The sequence below is a fragment of the Ascaphus truei genome, chromosome 19 (genome assembly GCF_040206685.1).
Source record: "Ascaphus truei isolate aAscTru1 chromosome 19, aAscTru1.hap1, whole genome shotgun sequence".
Lineage (NCBI taxonomy): Eukaryota > Metazoa > Chordata > Amphibia > Anura > Ascaphidae > Ascaphus > Ascaphus truei.
The window spans coordinates 29,692,167-29,711,798 of NC_134501.1; the positions used below are offsets into that span (position 1 = coordinate 29,692,167).

Consider the following 19,632-nt stretch of genomic DNA (forward strand, 5'->3'; position numbering starts at 1 on the left):
CGAACGGCATCACTAGCTATTCATAATGACGCAGTTTTCCATTCATCACCGTCTTGAATTCGGATTAAATTGTAAGCTCCTCTCAGGTCGAGTTTGGAAAATATAGAGGCTCCTTGTAGCCGGTCAATGAGCTCTGAAATTAGAGGAAGAGGGTACCGGTTTTTAAATGTAATCTTGTTAAGCCCACGAAAGTCGATACAGGGTCTTAAAGAGCCATCCTTCTTTTTCACGAAGAAGAAACCGGCCCTGGCGGGGGAGGTGGAATTCCGAATAAGCCCTTTCTTAAGATGCTCCTGGATGTAGGTCGCCATAGCCTTCGTCTCGGGCACAGATAGGGGATACCACTTCGACTTGGGGAGTATGGTTCCAGGAATTAATTTGATTTGGCAGTCGTACAAGCGATGAGGTGGTAAGACTTCAGCCTGAGTCTTGTTAAAGACATCCAAAAAGTTATGGTATACCTCCGGCAGGGTAGAGAGAAAAGATGAAGTGGTGTCGAGACCAGCGAGCACGGTAACGGGAGGAGTGACCATCTTCTTCACGGTAGGAGCCCACTGGATCGGTAGTACGTCTGTCCAATCAACACGCGGGTTGTGAAGCTGAAGCCACGGCAATCCCAAAATGACCTGGACAGTAGGAAAGTGGAACACATCGAAGATGATGACTTCAGTATGACCATCCGCGGTGGTCAGGGTGAGGGGAATAGATTCCCAAATAATGAAGGCTGGTTGAAGCGGTCGACCGTCGATAGCCTCAAGGCCGATGGGTGACTTCTTCTTGACTAACGGTATTTGGTTATTGCAGGCATAGTCGTGATACAGAAAGTTTCCACCAGACCCAAAGTCGATGAAGGCTTCAAACTCTACCCTAACATTAGGACCCTCAAGAGTTATGGGTAGAAGGATTCTCTTCTGTAGTTTTTTGGGGGGAGAGGGGCAAGGAGAAATGGTTCCCAGAAGAAGCCCCTCTACCTTCACTGGGTGTTCTCGTTTCCCAGTTTCAGGTGACAGTGACGTAGTTGGTGTTTCGAGGAGCCACAGTAGTAGCAGAGATCCTCATCTCGGCGGTGTGTTCTCTCAGCGGTCCGAGGCTATTGGCTACTGATTTGCATCGGTTTGGGAGCGTCCAGCGCAGGAAGAGCCAAGGGAGGAGACCTAGGAGAAGCAAGCAAGGGCGGCATTAAACGGGGACGCTGGCGCTCGTGACGTTGCTCTTGAATGCGCTGGTCCATCCAGATGCTGAGGGCAATAAGATCCTCAAGAGATGAGGGACGAACATGAACTGCGAGATCATCCTTGAGGGATTCGGACAAACCCTGCCAGTATGCCGCGGCGAGAGCTTCCTCATTCTACTTAGTCTCTGCAGCGATGGTGCGGAACTCCACCGTGTATCTTGCAGCTGACCTGCGACCCTGGGAGAGATGAAGCAAGGAAGAAGCTGCAGTTTCCCTACGCGCTGGGGTGTCAAAGACCTGCTGGAACTCTCGCCAGAATTTGGGGTAGTCCTGTGTCAAATCAGATCTGTACTCCCAGAGGGGAGAAGCCCAAGTGAGAGCGTTGCCCGTAAGGAGGGCATAGACATAGGCCACTTTAGAACGACCTGTGGGAAACCGAGATGGGGACATCTCGAACTGGACATCACATTGGTTCAAGGATCCCCGGCAAGTAAGGGGATCCCCGGCTTACCGGTTGGGTGGTGGAATACATGGCTCAAAGTTGCCCATAGGTGAACGGGCAGGAGATTGCAACTGGAGAGTTTAGAAAGTTCTTGCGCCACGGCCGTGACTTGGTCGCTTAAATATTAGGGTTAGGTCCATAGTGACACTGTGACAGGGTAAATAAAAGCCACCAGTTATATGCCTGGAAAACCTATGTCTAGTCTGCAGTGCAGCACTGACTAGGTTAATTTCAGCTGGGAACCTCAGGACAATTAGTTGGATCCCAGCTGCCTAATCAAGGTGTGTTAAAACCCAGGTTGTAGACACATGGAGCTTGCTGTTGATGAGAGAGGAGTGAGCTGCTAAAGTGATTCCTGAAAACAAGGTCTGAGTAGCAAAGTAGTGAAACTGTTAACTGTCTGACCCCTGCATAGAAAAAGGGTAGCTGCATATATATAAACTGTCTGCTAAAGAGAAACTGTATTGTTGGGTTTGCTGAAGGAAAAGCCATTTTCGTTTGTTGCTGAAAAAGAGCTATTTTTGTTTTGTGTGCTGTATATTTTTCAAGGCAAAATAAAACAGCCTTGTCAAGAAACCCACGTGTGTAGTTGCATGTACCCTGCAACATATGGTGTCAAAATTGGGAAGGTTTTTTTCAAAAGGCTCCTGCAGTTAAAGGGCCACACACACACAACACAAAAATGGAAGATTTTTTTAAAGAGTTTTTGTGTGAGCAGGCCCGGCTGCAAGCAGAGAGAGATGAAAGACTTTGGCAGCAGCAAACCCAGCTCGTAGCCCAGCAGCAGGCAGCACAGGAGGAGCGAATGGCCAAGCTGCTGACCCAATTCCAGGGGTCTGCCAGTACAGAACTTGCAAGCAAACCCCCGATACTCCTGAGGAAAATGGCTCCGAACGAGGATCCAGAGGCTTTTTTACTGACTTTTGAAAGAGTTGCCGAAGCTCAGGGCTGGGCTACAGATCGCTGGGCAACTGCTTTGGCCCTGCTCCTCATAGGAGAAGCCCAGGCCTCATAGCAAGGTCTCCCAGCAGATCAGGCAATGGACTACCGACAAGTAAAAGCCGCCATACTGGATCGCTTAGGTCTGACCCCAGAGACCTACCGGCAGTTCCGGAACATGAAGTACACCGCTAAGATGAGACCCCAGGTGCTCGCACAGCGGTTATTGGACTTGTGTATGCGCTGGATACAACCCGAGGAGTGCACTAAGGAGGTAATTCTTGAGCAGGTGGTTTTAGAACAATTTCTACAAATAATACCCCCTTCCGCACGCTCGTGGGTAAAACGCCACGATGCTGAAACCCTAGCTTTGGCGGTCCAACTCGTGGAGAACTTCCTTGGGGCTGAGCAGCAGGCGAGTGTCCTGGACCTGACTCCACCGGCACTTGCGGAAGCCCAAAGAGAGAGGTCGGATCAATGGGGAACCTACGGCCCGTCACGGAACCGCCAAGTCCAAAGGAAGGAGCAGTCGTTCCAGCAAGGACGGAGTCCAAATGCTGGTCCCCGCAGAGACCCTCATCTCCTTCCGGATGTCGGTTCGTCGCAAAGTGAGAGGAACTTCCGAGGACGTCGCCCACAGGACCCACCAGATGCCTGGTCTCCAGTAATCAGTCCAGCGGAGCGCTATCCGCAGCCCCCTCCTGCGAGGGAACCCTCTCCATGTTCTGCCTGCGGAGAACAAGGCCACCGGTATGTGGACTGTCCACTGATGGATTGTTCATTCAGCAGAACCGTCGCCTCGGCTTTTTCTAGGGAAAATTACAAGCCCTGGCTACTTCCAGCCCTGATTGGGGGAAAAACCATCCAGGCCTTGTAGATTCGGGCTCTGGGAAAACTCTGGTCCTCCAGGAACTGTTACTGCCCAATGTGTGTTCTTTTGACTCCCCATGGAGCATAGCATGTACTGTATACACGGCGAGGTAAAACCTTATCCGACGGCCAAAATCCGGCTACAGGTAAAAGGTCAGGAGGCTTACCTCGAAGTAGGAGTCGCTCCTTGGCTACCTGCCCCCATTGTGCTGGGTCGGGACTGGCTTTTCTTTGCGGACCTAATGGCCCCAGTCTTTCACAAGGAACCTCCTTCTGGGGCTCAGGAGAACCCTGGTAAACTGTTCCCCTTCTCGGCAGACCTTTTTCCCAGTAGACACCGGGTTCAAAAGACTCGGAAGCAAAGACGCTTGGACAAACAGGACTGGTTGCAGAAATCTGGGTCTCAAGGTGACCATTCTAGTAGTCAGAGGTCACAAGTGATGGCTAGGGATGGCCAAAGGGAGGGGGATATGGGCCCTGGAGATTTACCAGACCTGTAGCTTCCTGACTTTCGCCAGAAGCAAAGGGAAGACCCAGTCCTTGCGAGACAGTATGACAAGGTGGTGAAAATTGATGAACAGATTTTAGATGCACAGGGGGTGATAGTATTCCCCCATTTTGAGCTATCAAAGGATATCCTATATACACTGGCGACACACTTTATTCGAGCTCGGCTAGTCCCACGAATTCGGGTATACCCGGGTGTATTGAGGTTTGTGACTGTTTTCTGCCCGAGTGCATTGCGTTATTTTCCAGGCAGGGATTGAAGCATTTTATTCCCGCTGGCTGCAATACTGCACAGTATATATATATATATACTGCATTACAATTCATGAATTTATGCCATCTGGTAGACACGCGAAGCATTGCAGCCTATTAAATCCTAATCATTATCATTTAACAGATCAGCCGCCCGTCAGCCAGGCATGAACCCAGGCTGGGAAGGCAAACGCAACGGGGCTTGTCAGAGGTGAGGAGCGGCGCATTCCAGGTATCTGCCAGGTACATACTGGGTATTTGCTCGAATAAAGTGTGTCGGTGCAGTAGTGTGAATAGGCAGACACAAACAGGGGAGGTCACCAGACAGATATTGGTTCCCAAGGCTTTGTTAAATCTGTGTTCACTCTAACCCATACTGTCCCTTGGGATGGTCACCTGGGCAGGGATAAAATATTGGACCGTATTTCATCCCGATTCTATTGGCCAGGGATGCATAGTGATATTGCTAAGCTATGTGCAGCATGTCCGGAGTGCCAGCTAACTAGTCCAAAAGGACAAAAACCGGCCCCTTTGGTTCCTCTACCCTTGGTGTCAGTTCCCTTTGAGAGGATTGGGGTAGACTTGGTAGGACCTCTAGAACCTTCTACGAAAGGACACAGGTTTATCCTTGTAATAGTGGACTATGCAACAAGGTATCCTGAGGCGTTCCCCCTGAGAACAGCAATGGCGAAGCAAGTAGCCAACAAGTTGTTGGAACTGTTCTCACGGGTTGGACTTCCCCAGGTTATGTTGACAGACCAAGGTAAAAATTTCATGGCTAAACTGATGCAGGATGTCTTAAAGTTACTAGAGCTCAAGTCTGTTCGGACATCGGTCTACCATCCACAGACTGACGGATTGGTGGAAAGATTTAACCGAACTCTAAAAGGGATGCTGAGGAAATTTGTAGACTCAGAAAAGAGAGCCTGGGATGAACTTCTCCCTTTTCTGCTGTTTGCAGTGCGGGAAGTTCCCCAGGCCTCCACGGGATTCTCTCCATTTGAATTGCTCTATGGCCGCCAACCCTGGGGTATCCTAGACCTCCTAAAGGAGTCCTGGGAGGAACAGCAGTCCCCTTCTAAGAATACCCTGCAATAAGTATTGGACCTTAGGAAGCGCCTAGATGTGGTCGGCCATTTTGCCAGGGAGAATCTTAGATCAGCCCAGGACAGTCAGGAGAGACATTACAATCAGAATGCCCGCATGAGAGTGTTTCACCCAGGAGACCAGGTGATGTTATTGTTACCCAGTTGCGAGAGTAAACTCCTGGCCAAATGGCAGGGCCCATTCGAAGTACTCCGCCGTACGGGTGATGTGGATTACGAGATGGCGCAACCAGGGTCCAGGAAGGGTAAACAAATTTACCATGTGAACTTGCTGAAACCCTGGAAGATGCAGCGGTCTCTATTCATCCACCCGGTGGAGGAGGAAACGGACTTGGGTCCTCAGCCTCCACGGGAGAACATCGTGAGTGATGATAAAATCCCAATGGGTAAACAGTTGTCCTCTGAACAAAAAGGAGACTTGTTAGCAATAATTACACAATTCCAGGATGTTTTTTCTGACTTACCAGGACAAACTAACTTAATTTCCCATGCAATCGAGACAGCACCTGGGGTAAAAGTACGTTCCCGTCCTTATAGGTTGCCTGAAAGTCGTAGGGCTCTGGTAGAGAAGGAGTTACAAGAAATGTTACACTTAGGAGTGATTGAGGAATCATGCAGTGAGTGGTGTAGTCCACTAGTTATGGTCCCTAAACCCGATGGGAAGGTAAGATTTTGTGTGGACCTCCGAAAGGTCAATGCGGTATCCAAGTTTGATGCATATCCGATGCCAAGGGTGGACGAATTAATTGACGCCCTTGGTAACGCGGAATATATATCCACGTTGGACTTGACAAAAGGATACTGGCAAATACCCTTAGAGGAAAAGTCCAAATGCAAAACAGCCTTTGCCACTCCCATGGGTTTATACCAGTTTGTGACAATGCCATTTGGACTGAATGGAGCCCCAGCCACATTTCAGAGGCTCATGGATAAGGTACTGAGGCCCCATAGGACTTATGCCGCTGCCTACCTAGATTACATTGTCATTTATAGTAAACACTGGCGGGCCCATCTAAATAGGCTGAAAGCGGTCCTCAAATCTCTAAGAGAGGCAGGGCTCACAGCCAACCCTAAGAAATGTGCCTTGGGTAAAGCAGAAACCAAATATTTAGGGTATGCAGTGGGAGGTGGAAAAGTAAGGCCACTAGCCGACAAGGTAGCTGCCCTGAAAGAAGTTCCGACCCCCCAAACAAAAACGCAGGTACGCTCTCTGCTGGGTTTAGCAGGGTACTACCGGCGGTTCATCCCCAACTATTCGGAAGTGGCAGCCCCTTTAACGGACCTCACAAAAAAGTGTGCCCCTACACAAGTGGTGTGGTCAAGGGATTGTCAGAGAGCCTTTGAGGACATAAAAAGGTGTCTATCAGAGGGTCCCATCCTTAGAAGCCCAGACTTCAACAGCCCTTTTATAGTGCAAACAGATGCATCAGAGATAGGGCTAGGCCTAGAGATAGGGCTGTTGTCACAACAGTTTGAGGGAGTTGAACATCCTATCCTTTTCTTGAGTAGGAAATTGTTCCCAAGGGAAAAAAATTACTCAGTGATTGAGAAAGTGTGCCTCGCAGTAAAGTGGGCAATCGAGGCTTTGAGGCATTACCTGGCAGGAGTCCATTTTACTTTGGTGATGGATCATGCTCCACTGAAATGGTTAAATAGCATGAAGGATTCCAATGCTAGATTGACAAGGTGGTATATGGCCCTCCAACCCTTCTCATTTGAGATTCAGCATAGGCCGGGAAAAGAGAACGTAAATGCTGACTTCTTTTCTAGAGAAAGGGTGGATGGTCGGGCTTTAGCCATGCGTTGCCCCAGACACACACTTAGAGGGGAGGAATGTGACAGGGTAAATAAAAGCCACCAGTTATATGCCTGGAAAACCTATGTCTAGTCTGCAGTGCAGCACTGACTAGGTTAATTTCAGCTGGGAACCTCAGGACAATTAGTTGGATCCCATCTGCCTAATCAAGGTGTGTTAAAACCCAGGTTGTAGACACATGGAGCTTGCTGTTGATGAGAGAGGAGTGAGCTGCTAAAGTGATTCCTGAAAACAAGGTCTGAGTAGCAAAGTAGTGAAACTGTTAACTGTCTGACCCCTGCATAGAAAAAGGGTAGCTATATATATTTATAAACTGTCTGCTAAAGAGAAATTGTTTTGTTGGGTTTGATGAAGGAAAAGCCTTTTTTGTTTGTTGCTGAAAAAGAGCTATTTTTGTTGTGTGTGCTGTATATTTTTCAAGGCAAAATAAAACAGCCTTGTCAAGAAACCCAAGTGTGTAGTTGCATGTACCCTGCAACAGACACCTTGGCCCACCTCAGGGGGGGTCTGCTTTTGTTGGGCTCTGCATAATGTAACACCTGTATGCCAGCAGACCTGGCCAGTCCCCAGTACTGAAGTGAGTAAGGGTATAACACGCACCCAGAGCAGTGAGGGTGTGCCCGGGGTGTGGTAAGGTGCATTGCTGGGCCTGGTGAGAAAGGGTTAATGATATACTTGCTGAGACCGGGATTCCAGAAGTCAGAGGGTCAATATCCAAGAGCCATGGGTCTGGAGCAGGAGAAAGCAGAGTAGTGAAGTCCAAGGCCGAGTCCAGGGATTGCGAGGTACATGGAGTCAAACAAGAGCAAAGATCAAATCAAAAGGTATCCAACAGGGGCAGGGACAGGAACAAGAGCTGTAACAGAGAACAGAGCTTGACATAGACAGCTGCACACAGGAGTCACAGAAGAGCTATGCAGAGCGAGGAAGTAGTGGGTAGACTGAGGTTATAAATGCAGGAGGACCAATGGTAGCAAGGGGTGGAGCGGAGGCCTGTCTGAGTGATCCCAGGGATAGGTCCAGGTGAGCAGGGAGGGATTCAAAGAGGTGAGCAGTTGAAATCGCCTGCAGCCAATGGGTGGCGGAGCCAGTGGCACGGGAGGACGAGTAAGAGGATCAGGTGCGCGCACACTCTGTATGCTTGCCGTGCGCGCGCCCCGGCCGCACGCGGGAGGTTGCGGGGTGCACCGCGGAAGAGCGGCACGGCGTAGGGGTAGGAGAGGAAAGGAGCTGACAGCCGCAGTGGGAGCTGAGGTGACGGGGACCCGCTGAGAGGCACGTGTCCCCCGATCCCTTACAGATGCATAGCCAGCAAACCCACCCACACACAGACAGTTTCGACCTTAATAGGTCTCCTCAGTGTGGGGTAGGTTACACTGGCTATATATATATATATATATATATATATATATATATATATATATATATATATATATATATATATAGCAACTGTAAATATTACTGTATGTTCATTTGCATGTCTTAGTCAGCAACCCTGTCTTTCACCATTATCGCCCATCACACAGCACTTCCACTACAGCAAGTGATTCTGGGAAATGACATGCAAATGAGCACACAGTGCCACCTTTTGTCTCAAATTCATATTACACGAGCAACCCATAAGCCAATGCATGCTGCTTTAAACACAGCTTTTAAGCAAAGGCTGGGGTGAGATGGAAAGCCAGTAAACCCACTCACAGACATGTTTCAACCTTGATGGGTATCATCAGTGCGAGGTTGGTTGCTGGCTATGCTGGTTTGAGATTAAGAGTAAGTATTCACCACACACACACACACACACACACACACACACACACGAGAGAGAAAAACCACAGGCGCAAATAGTGATAAGTGAAAACTGTTGCAAAGTATTAGGGAAGAATTAATAGCATATGGACAAAACCAATGAAGATGAATCTGAAATAATAAAAAAGAAGCAAAATATGGTGAAGTATGCTTGTATTCTTCAGAATGCGCAAAAGGCTACTTACAAAGTAGCAGATAAAACAGGCATGTAGGATATCAAGATCCTCTCCTCACTGCTGATCTGTATGGCGGCTAGTTGGTTCTGGCTCCACCTGGAACACAGAGACTCCGCACAGGCTCAGATTTGTCTGCAGCTGCCTCCAGTGTTGTCCTGGCTATCTCTCCAGTCTCCCAGGATTGCGAGTATGATGTCAGCGCATTTTTGTACCCGTTGAAGGGAGGAATCGGCATACACTGTCCAGCTAATACTAAACCAATATTGCCAGATAGAGCTAAGAACTCAGAGAGTCAGGGAAAGCTATTCCAGCCTCCACCAAGATGGGATACCCTTGATGAAGTCTTTTTCAAGACGATACGCGTAGGGTGGAGGCTGGAATAGCTTTTCCTTAAGGTCTTTTAATGCTACATTGTCTGATTATAGGGTTTTATTGCGCACTTAGTTATTCTATATTCTATATATATAATGTATATACTTTGATATTTATTGGGCAAAAATACACTATTAAATACAATCTAAGGAAACAGATCTATCCATCGGTTACCCAATATTAAGAGATATTTTCCATCCTTGGCTCCTGTAATCACATAGGTTCATCCTCCATGTTTTATTTTTAAATTTAATATATCTATTTTTTGTATACACTACCGGCACACTTTATTAGAGTGCGGCTCGTTCCGCAAGCCGGGAGATGTCCCGGCTTGCGAGCCGCATCCCCTCGGTGTGACGCGCATAACCGATGCGCGGTCACGCGTCATCGGGAGCCTGCGCCCCCTGCACGCGTGCCCAGGGTTCCCCAAGGGAGCCCTGGGGTCCCGCGATGTGGGGGACGGCGGTGGGGGGTTCCGGGGGACCCGGCGGACCCGGAGAGGAGAGGGGGAAGCCCCGATCGGCGGGCCTCTCCTCCGAGGCTTCGGCGCGCGCCCGGGACATCCCGCTCAAATAAACTCGGCCGCGACAGTATTGAACAATATTCAATGTTATGTATTGAGTTATTAAAGTTGTATTCTAAATGTTTTCCTGTGACATTAATACGTCCACAATATTTTTTTGTTTGTGGCTCCAGCAATAAAGCATTGAGCCTGACTTTAGTAGGCTTGTTCCAACTCTAAATGGGATGATTTTCTCTGTCTCTGTGGCAGGGTGAATAAACATCACCAGCACTATGCCTGGCAGACCTATGTTTAAGTCTGTAGTGCAGCAGTGACCGGGTTAACATTCAGCTGGGAAGGGCTTGTCAATTAGTCTTTTCCCAGCTGCCTCATCAAGGAGCTTTAAAAATCCCAGGCTGCACACACATGCAGCCTGTCTGAACCAGTGAGATACTGAAGTGCTGAGGGAGAACTACTGCTAAGGTCTGTCTTCACTATGCTATTTTGATGCACTGTTTTGCTATACTGTTACCCTGGACTTTGAACAGCCCCTGTTGGGAAAGGGCAAAGCCCCGCTCAGGACTTATTTTCTGTTTGTTCTATATGCTGAAAAGAAGCTGTTTTATTTTTGTGTGCCATATTTTTAAGGCTCAATAAATAAGCCTTTTCAAGAAACCCACGTGCGGTTGCATGTACCCTGCAACAGTCTCTAAATCCAAGTACTGTTCATCACTATGATTCCCTAGGCAGCTCCTGATATAAAGAATCATTTAACGTGTACCACATTATTAAAAGGCTATCCAGGAAGAGCAAAGTCTCCCCTCTGTTACTGTGCAAAACTAACATGAGCACCTGCAGCTTTGTAACAAAGAAACAGCCCTGATTCAATGCTACTGTATGGGATTCTTTCTGTTTCATTAAAATTCTCTTACAGTTTTTCTGCAGATACAATGTGGCTCATATTCACAAAACGGTGCTAAGAGTTAGCATTTATATGAATGGAGGAAAAGACGCTAAATATTAGCCCCCTTTGGTGCATCTGAACCTGTGGTTGATGCAGATTTCTAGGCAAAGGGATTTACAGCAGCAAAAGAGAGTCTGAAAAATGATGCACTTAGTTGCAGAATTGAATAGCTGATTATAATACGTGAGGCATGTAAATCCTTCGGTGGACTCCCCAAATCCCAAGGAGGCGCGTGCAAAACACCCAGATATAAGAAGATGAAAATACAGCTGTTCGGGCAATTTCACTCCCCCAATTTCTTTGTCACGCAAAGATCTAATCTCACACATCCCCAGGCAGGTTTGAGATACTCACCGGACATCGCAGTGAGCGGCCGTGATGATCCAGTTAGGGTTGATGAGAGATCCCCCACAGAAATGGATTCCAAGGTGGTACTGTTAATCAAACATCAAAATGAATGGAAGTTGGTGTATTGCTTACCTGTATTCTCACCCTATTGCTTGGTTGGGCCACTACAGTCCTCAAGGGCCACCAATACGTCAAGTTTTAAGGACATCCCTGCTTCAGCACAGGTGGCTCAATCAGTGGCTCAGTCAATGACTGCATCACCTGTGCTGAAGCAGGGATATCCTGAAAAATAATCTGCTGGTGTCCCTTGTCAACTAGACTTGGTACCCCATATTGGATCGGGATCTATAAGAGGAGCGGCTGGAGTAATTTACTAATAATTATAGAAACATTCCCCGATAATACCAACCCTGGATTAAGAGCGGTGAGCCTTTTACCGATAAGTTTCCAGCCGTCAATCATGGGTTAGCAATATGGTGTCCGGGGTCAGGACTTGACCCCCCGCTGACCGAGTTTGTAGCTCGTGGCTATATTTGGTTTGTACGTGTCCGTGCGGATGGGAGTTGGGATCCCGGCGCTGACTAACCTAACATTTCTCAATCTGCGCCATCAGCGGCAAAAAATAACCAAATGTTAATCACTTTGGTCGCGTCGCGTCAAATACCTGCTTCATGCAATATAAATCCACACAGTATATTTTTTTTTACTCTGCTTATGTAGCGCACTTTCCCGCGCCCCCTGGGACATATGGCGGCTACTGTGTATATGGTGCATTACCTGCGGCTCACAGGAGGCCTTGGCCTTTGCTGCTGGGAGCCTGGGGTATGCCTGATCCGTCGGGTGACAGCACCTCCACCTCTATGGGATCCTACTATGTGGGATAACCCCAGTACAGGACCCCATGTAATAAAACACACGCTGATGAGAATAAGGCTACGCTTATAGTGCCGGCGATGCGACGGTCAGGCTACAGTCGCTGGAAAATCAAATAGAGATGACTTCCGGCGGTCGCGACCAATCCGTCGCTCTGTCGCGCCATTGCGTCATGTTTACTATAAGCGCACACATCGGCGGCAATGCAATTGTTTTGCCGTGACGTCGCTGTCGCCGGCACTATAAGCGCAGCCTAACAGTTTTACTGCATGCAGAAGAATAATTACAATATACAGTCCCAGCAACAAGGCAACACACGGCCGTACCCTTCAGTACCCTCCAACACCGTGTCCACACATGGTGAGATAGTGCTCTAAAGTTCTGAGGGGCCATTGGGCACCCAACCACCCTGGTGTCCATAAGTAGCAACCCACCCAAGTGTGTGACCCACCCAACTTTAAATGATGTGGCTAATCACTTTCTGCGCTGCTCCCAATTAACGTCTGTATAGTTGGTGCACTTGTTGGTACCTGCTGGGTACTCCAGCATCCGGTAGAGCTGACTGTAGATAAAGGCCGTCCGGTCCCACGCCATCGTCTTCCACGACGAGTCTGCCTCCACGTTGGTTGGTGTCCAGCAGGAGTGTCCCACCTTTATAGTCTCTCTCTCAGTATGGTGGTCTGGTCCTAGACCACCAGATCGCCAGTTCGCCACCGCATCTGGACTGTATCCATAAACCTGGAACTATAGGGGCCATGTCCTTAACTGATGGGCTGGTCCTTGTTGCAACCACAAGCTAAGGGGAGTTGGGCATAGCTGGGGCGTAAGGTGGTCTTTGGCCTAGTGCAGGGGTCACAGACGCCCTGCACATACACACCCTACCCCTTTCTTGTCCCAGCTCCGACAGGCGTGCTCCAAGCGCACGCGATGTATCTATTTTGTAGAGAAGGAGAATCCGTCCGCACCATTGGCTGTTGCAGCCTGTGTGATACGTCGCCCCAGTGCATCCAGGGGGCTGTAGCCCATTGCGGGTCTATTCGCCTAATGGCCATCTCATGCGCATTAGCGGCATTTTGCGCATGCGCGATTGCAACAAAGATGACGGCGTATTGCAAGGAGAGCCGCCGGTAGACTCTGGCGACCGAGTCGCCTGACACAACTTCCCCATGCTCTCCCATAACCTCCCTGACAGGCACAGCTGCAGCCAGAGGTTGGCGGCAGATGGGGGACTGGGGGGACCAAGGCTTTACTCTCCCTTTCGTGAAAAACCCAATGGCCACCCTTGGGCACATAACTATAACCATACAAAGCGTTATATAATAAAAAATGCAGTGTCATGGGTACAACTTAACACATGAATCGGCTTTACATCAAGTTATACATCTCGGTAAACATGACTATGACCGACTTGGGGCCTCATACTATAAGCAGCGATAAGCCCCTTATCACCAGCTTATCAAAAATCGCCGGGGTTTTTTGCCGGAAAAAAAAATCCGACAAATGCATGGCGATAAATGGCTTATCACAAGCTTCTCCAACTCGCACAATTCTAGTAGCCCCGATCAGCTTATCGAGGCTGATCGCCGCTCTAGAATGGAGATTTCCTCTCCAAATCGTCCTGCACAAAAAAGTTGACAAGAAGGTGGTGAGAAGCTGCCGATAAGCGGCGAGACGGCATTTAGAAAAAAAATGAATTTTTCCTGCATCGGATTGATGCCGGGAGACTCCGGAACTGATATCCATTAATATCAGCACCGCAGACCCCCGGCATGAATCCGATGCATTTACAGGCAACTTCATTACCTTAGCAGCCGGCCGCTAAGGCAATGAAGGGCTTAACCAGCAGTTGGTATTTGAGCCTTGGTGGGTGTTTAGGCCTTGCTGTGGACTTGCGGGTGGACTTAACCCGCTTAATTTCGCTAAGGTAATGAAGGGGCTAACCCCTCCCGCTACCCACCCGGTAGGCATAAACACCCTTCCTTGGGGTTAATACACCTTTCACCCACCACCGCTACCCACAATATAAACAAATACACACAACAGCGCTACTAGCACCTCCTAGACCACCAAAAACCATTACAATATATATAAAACAACAATATACAACCCACCCCCTGTACCCCCACATAAAAACATAATTTATTTTTTAAAACATGATTAATTATACAGGCCGGCGGGGGTCCCCGGGTTGTCCCCCCGGGTGTTCGCAAGCCCCACAGGGTGCCCTGGGGGTTTCTGACGGGTGTCTGGGGGTCCTCAGTTGTCCCCTCTAGGCTCCGTGAGCCTCCAGGTGGTCCTCGCTGGTTTACGTGGGCCCCAACATGGTCCACGGGTGGTTCCCACGGGTGTCTTGGGGGCATCGGGTGGTTCCCACAGGTGTCTTCGGGCCCTTGGGTGGTCCCTGCAGGTGTCCGGGGGTCCTCAGGTGGTCCCCGTGGGCGTTCAGGGATCCTCGGTTTGTCCCCGTGGGCATCCGTGGGTCCTCGGGTGGTCCCCGTGGTTCCCCGCTGGCCTGCGGTAGCATACCTGTATTTAAAAAAACAAAAGCATGGCCTACATTTCAATAAATACACTTCCCCACCCACCAATCAAATACAGTAAAGTAATGTGCACAATAACTATTAGTCAGATATGGATAATTGATTATTTGCCCATTATTAAACACAACATTAAAATTTCAGGATGATTTTTTCTTACAAAAGAAGGGTACGGCCATGGGGACTACCTTTGCCACAAGTTTCGCAAACTTAATGATGGGTTATTGGGAATCATTCTACATCTGGAAAAATAATCCATTTTTAGGAAATTTAATATTTTTTAAACGCTTCATAGATGATATTTTAATTATATGGAATGGTAGCGAAACAGAATTAAATAAATTTATAGATTCTATCAATTTTAACCCTTTTGATCTTAAATTTACTTATGAACACAGTCCAACCAATATTACATTTTTAGATCTGGCCATATCCAGTAGCGACACTAATTTAATAACAACCAAGACTCATTTTAAAGAAGTACATTCGAATAAATATTTAGATGCAGCAAGTAATCATCATCCGCGATGGATTTCTAACATAGCATATTGCCAATTTTTAAGATTAAGACGAAATTGTAGTAGGGAGGAGGATTTTATTAGCCAATCTGCAGCACTTAGAATTAAATTATTAAATAAAGGCCACCAGGACAGACATATTAATAGAGAATAAGATAAAGCTTTGGCTACAGATAGGGTCTGTACATTGGAAAACAAGAAAGATAAAGACAAGGAAACGAATATCAATGACAATGTTTTATTCATTACTAAATATAATGCAGCTTCTAGAAACATTAGCCACATTATGGGGAAGCATTGGAACATTCTTCAATGTGACCCCATACTAGCACCTCTACTTACCGATAGGCCAAAGATAATTTATAGACGTGCCAAAACACTTAAAAATGAATTGGCACCATCTAAAATTCCCAAAATCAGTGGTGATGGGAACATAAATCAAGTATTAAAACCAGTTATAGGAAATTTTAAATGTGGAGGGAGATGCATCACGTGTAGTCATATATCCAATGGGGCTACCACATTTAAAACAAGGGATTCCATGACAACTTATGACATTAAAAGCATGATAAATTGTAATACAACTTATGTCGTATATCTTTTATAATGTGAGTGCGGCCTACAATATATAGGCAGGACCAAAAGGAGCCTGAAACAACGCTTTTTGGAACACCGTGGGTATATACTCAAAGGAGTAATGACCCACGGTGTTTCAAAGCACTTTTGTATTAGACATAATAAAGACCCCCAAAGGGTTAAAGATTTTGGGGATAGAACATGTTTTAAGCAGTGATTATGGTGGCGATAGAATAATGATACTCAGACAAAGGGAGACATATTGGATATATGAGCTGGGTACAATGTCGCCCAATGGCCTAAATGAAGACATAGATTTGGTAGCCTTTTTATAAATATGGTTGTAAATGTGTTTTAATCTTTTGATAGGTGTTTATTTTTGTTATGTACACTCCAGTATAATGTATGCTATTATTATTAATGTAAACTCTATAGCTGTTGGATTCAATGTTATTAGTAAGTAAAAGTATTGATATTGGTTTTAAATAATTTTTTATTATGAATAATATAATATTTAATATTTTTAGAGAATGTTAAACTTATAGTTTTTTATTGATCCTCAAGAGATTTATTATAATATATATTTATTTGAATATTATGCAAACATACTAATTTATCTTATGTCAATTGCAATTGTGGGAAGATGTGTTATAATACTTACTATATTTATTCTTATTTAATATTTTAGTGCCATCTACTGGTCATTTAGATCCAGTACACTCTAGTTGCATACAACAGCTATTGAGGATTAAATGTGAATTGCACCTATTGGTTGATGGCTTTTAGAATTACCAATAAATAGATAGACCAGCAGCCTTGTAGATACAGAGCCCCTGACGAAGAGAAAGTGTTTCTCAAAACGCATAGGGCTGTCTCTACCAAGGCTGCTGAATTGTGAAGCAGAGCAGGAGGATCCTGAGTCTGATCTGTGAGACTGCCAGAGACAGCATACCATCCCTGAGCCCAACCCCCAGAGTGACGACGCGAGGACACGAGATGCGGAAGCAGGAGTGTAGCAATGCCAAACCCAGGAGGATGGTGTCTAGGACTGAGGCTCTCCCCATGCAAGAGACGGACACTGAGGCTATCCCATCTTGCTCACAGTCAAGTTACAGATTAACCATCCTAGATGTGCCTCTTATCTACTTACATATTGTAAGTGTTTTTAACTGTGTTTTTAGCATTAAAACTTTACATATTGCACTATGGGTTTTGCGCCCTTTTTTTCTTATTTTTCTCTGTAGTTGCCTTTGGACCCGAGGGTTGGATCCACCTTGGAGGAGCTGCATTTCCCATCTGTGAATTGGACTGGACACTGACTGTTGCATATGGTATTTGTATGTGTTTTTTTAAATTGAGACAGTATATTATTACTGTTATTAAGGGCAAGAGCGCTAGCTGATATATTTAATCTTAAGTGATCAAGCTGATTGCAACAGAATAGAAATTTGGGACATCAGTTCACTTTATCAGCCTATTGTACTGTTCTATTTTATTAAACACAACATTAGCCAGCATAAATAAAGTAAATAAAAACCGTTCTTCTTACACCTGCCAACATGAAGGGCATCCTCGTCATCATACTGCAGGGCCATGTCCTCCGATGCCAGCAACGATAGATAAAAAAATATAATCTAATGGCCCCTAACCCCTTAATCACCTTTGCGGTTAATAACCGCTATATTTATTAAACGGTTAACTCACACTCCCCCTAACCACCCACCCCGAACCCACTATACCCACCCTGTACCCATTGAGTGGCATAGTAGTACATCATACCCCTATAATATGGGCATGATAAGCTACTATAGCAGTCAATGGACACTAATACAAAAGCATGTACCATAAACAGGCACAGATTAATACATTAGCAGTCAATGGGCAATGAAAATCATAAAAAAAAAAAAAAAAAAACAATTAACAAACTGGGCCCATTACCTTTAGCTCTTTCGGGAGGTGCCCATTGATTTCTGGGTGCCCTTTGAGAGGGTCCCTCCATAGGATCCTATTCCTTTTATTTTTTTTACTATCTTTTCAACTTCTTCCGATACTTCTGGCTTACCGTCCAGTCTTGTAGCCTCTATTTCTGGCTCATCATCTCCCACTTGTCGGATAGGCAGGAGATGATTCCAGTACCAGACCCTTACCTGTTAATCCGCGGCTTTTATGCGGTAGACTGGGAGGCCTGGCATCTGCGACTCGACCTTGAACAATCCATCTCGCCAACGGTTAGCCAATTTATGTTTCCCGGGGATCCTGAGGTTACGGAGAAGAACTGATTCTATAGGGCGAATTTCCTGGTGACGGACCTTATGGTCATATCGCCTTTTGTTGTTAGCATTCAGCTGAGAGGAAGACTTTCTGCTAGTTGATAGGCCTGCTTCAGGCTTTCTTGGAGCTGTTGTACATATCGGAAGTGCGTTGTGTTGGGTAACCCGTCGGTTGATACCCTCAGACGCACGTCTACCAGTAGCCGGGTTTCTCGCCCAAACATAAGGAAGTAGGGAGAGAATCCTGTGGACTCGTGGTGGGTACAGTTTTAGCATGTACCAATGCTTTCACATGCTTGCTCCTCTCACATTTCTGAGAGCCTTTCAGGGTACAGAGTATATCGACAAGGGTTCTGTTAAACCTCTCCAGTAGATCATCTCCCTCCGGATGGTAAGGGTCATTCGGAACTTGGTCATGCTTAGCAACTTTAGTAATTTTCTGATGAGTTTACACCCTTGGTCTGAATGTAGGTGGTTGGGTAGGCCATAGTGCTCAAACTATCGCTCCCACAGGATCTTCGCCACTGTGATGGCCTTCTTGTCTTTGGTGGGGAAGTTTTGGGCATACCGGGTGTAATGATCTGTGAGGACAAGCCCATTGCCGATGCCTTGGCCGTCTGGTTCAATACACAGGAAATTCAAGCACACCAGGTCCATGGGACCCGAGCTCTTCATGTGAGCAATTGGTGCGGCTCTGGTGGGCAGGGTCTTGTGTTGGATGCACCGTGAGCATCGGCGGCAGTGTCATTCTACCGATTCTCGCATCCGTGGCCAGAAGAACCGGTCTCGTATCAACCCAAAGGCGTTTTTCTACATGAAGATGGCCATATTCATCATGCAGAAATCTCAGGACCATATGTTGCATGTTCCTGGTCAGGACCAGTTGCCTTCTATCTGAGTGATTATGGTACGGTACCACCCAATAGAGTAGACTGTTATCAATTTCAAATTTGTCCACTTCTCGCATTAGTATGGCGACCATGTCGCTGGGGCACGTTTCAGTAATGTGGGCTTGTTTTGCTTCACAGCCTGGCGGATAATGCCAGCCACTGGATTCCCTATTTGATATTGCACTAGATCCTTCCACGCGATGATCTTGTCTGGGGTGTTATTCATCCTCTCTGGATCAGAATAGGCGGCAGGATTAGCCTTGGATTGGCATGTCAAGGAATCCGCGACCCTCAGTTCTGAGAAGGGCACTTTATCTTCCACGACAGCTGCTGTTGAGCACATAGCTTGCATCCCTGGTCCAGGGATCTTCTCCCAGAGGTCATTGTCTGGGGTGGTATCGAGTCCCGATCTTCTGTATAAAGCATCAGCTGCAATGTTCAGGGGCCGCGGTTTGTACTTCAATGTGAACCGGTAGTTTGACATTGCCGCCAGCTATCTGTGGATGGTGGCGTCCAGTTTGCCAGACGTCAGTACTGTAGTGCCAACGAGTATTCTAAAACAAATCTGGGTCAATCACCAACAAGACCCAGGTACTGTAACGGATCCGCACCTTAGTTTGCTGTTTGCCTTGCA

The 19,632-nt window shown here is 46.9% G+C and overlaps 1 protein-coding gene across 4 annotated transcripts in view; it reads right to left on the reverse strand.

Moving 5' to 3' along the window:
- The window catches only part of LOC142470112 (chymotrypsinogen A-like), a 73,878-nt gene that overhangs the window by 42,683 nt on the left and 11,563 nt on the right, over nucleotides 1–19,632 (reverse strand). For 2 of the 4 annotated variants that reach the window (XM_075577050.1, XM_075577052.1), the window contains one exon: nucleotides 11,341–11,420. The exons of the other annotated variants lie outside the window; for them this stretch is intronic. In XM_075577050.1, the coding sequence (XP_075433165.1) occupies nucleotides 11,341–11,420 (80 nt within the window). The remainder of the gene's footprint in view (nucleotides 1–11,340; nucleotides 11,421–19,632) is intronic. 4 annotated transcript variants of the gene reach the window in all.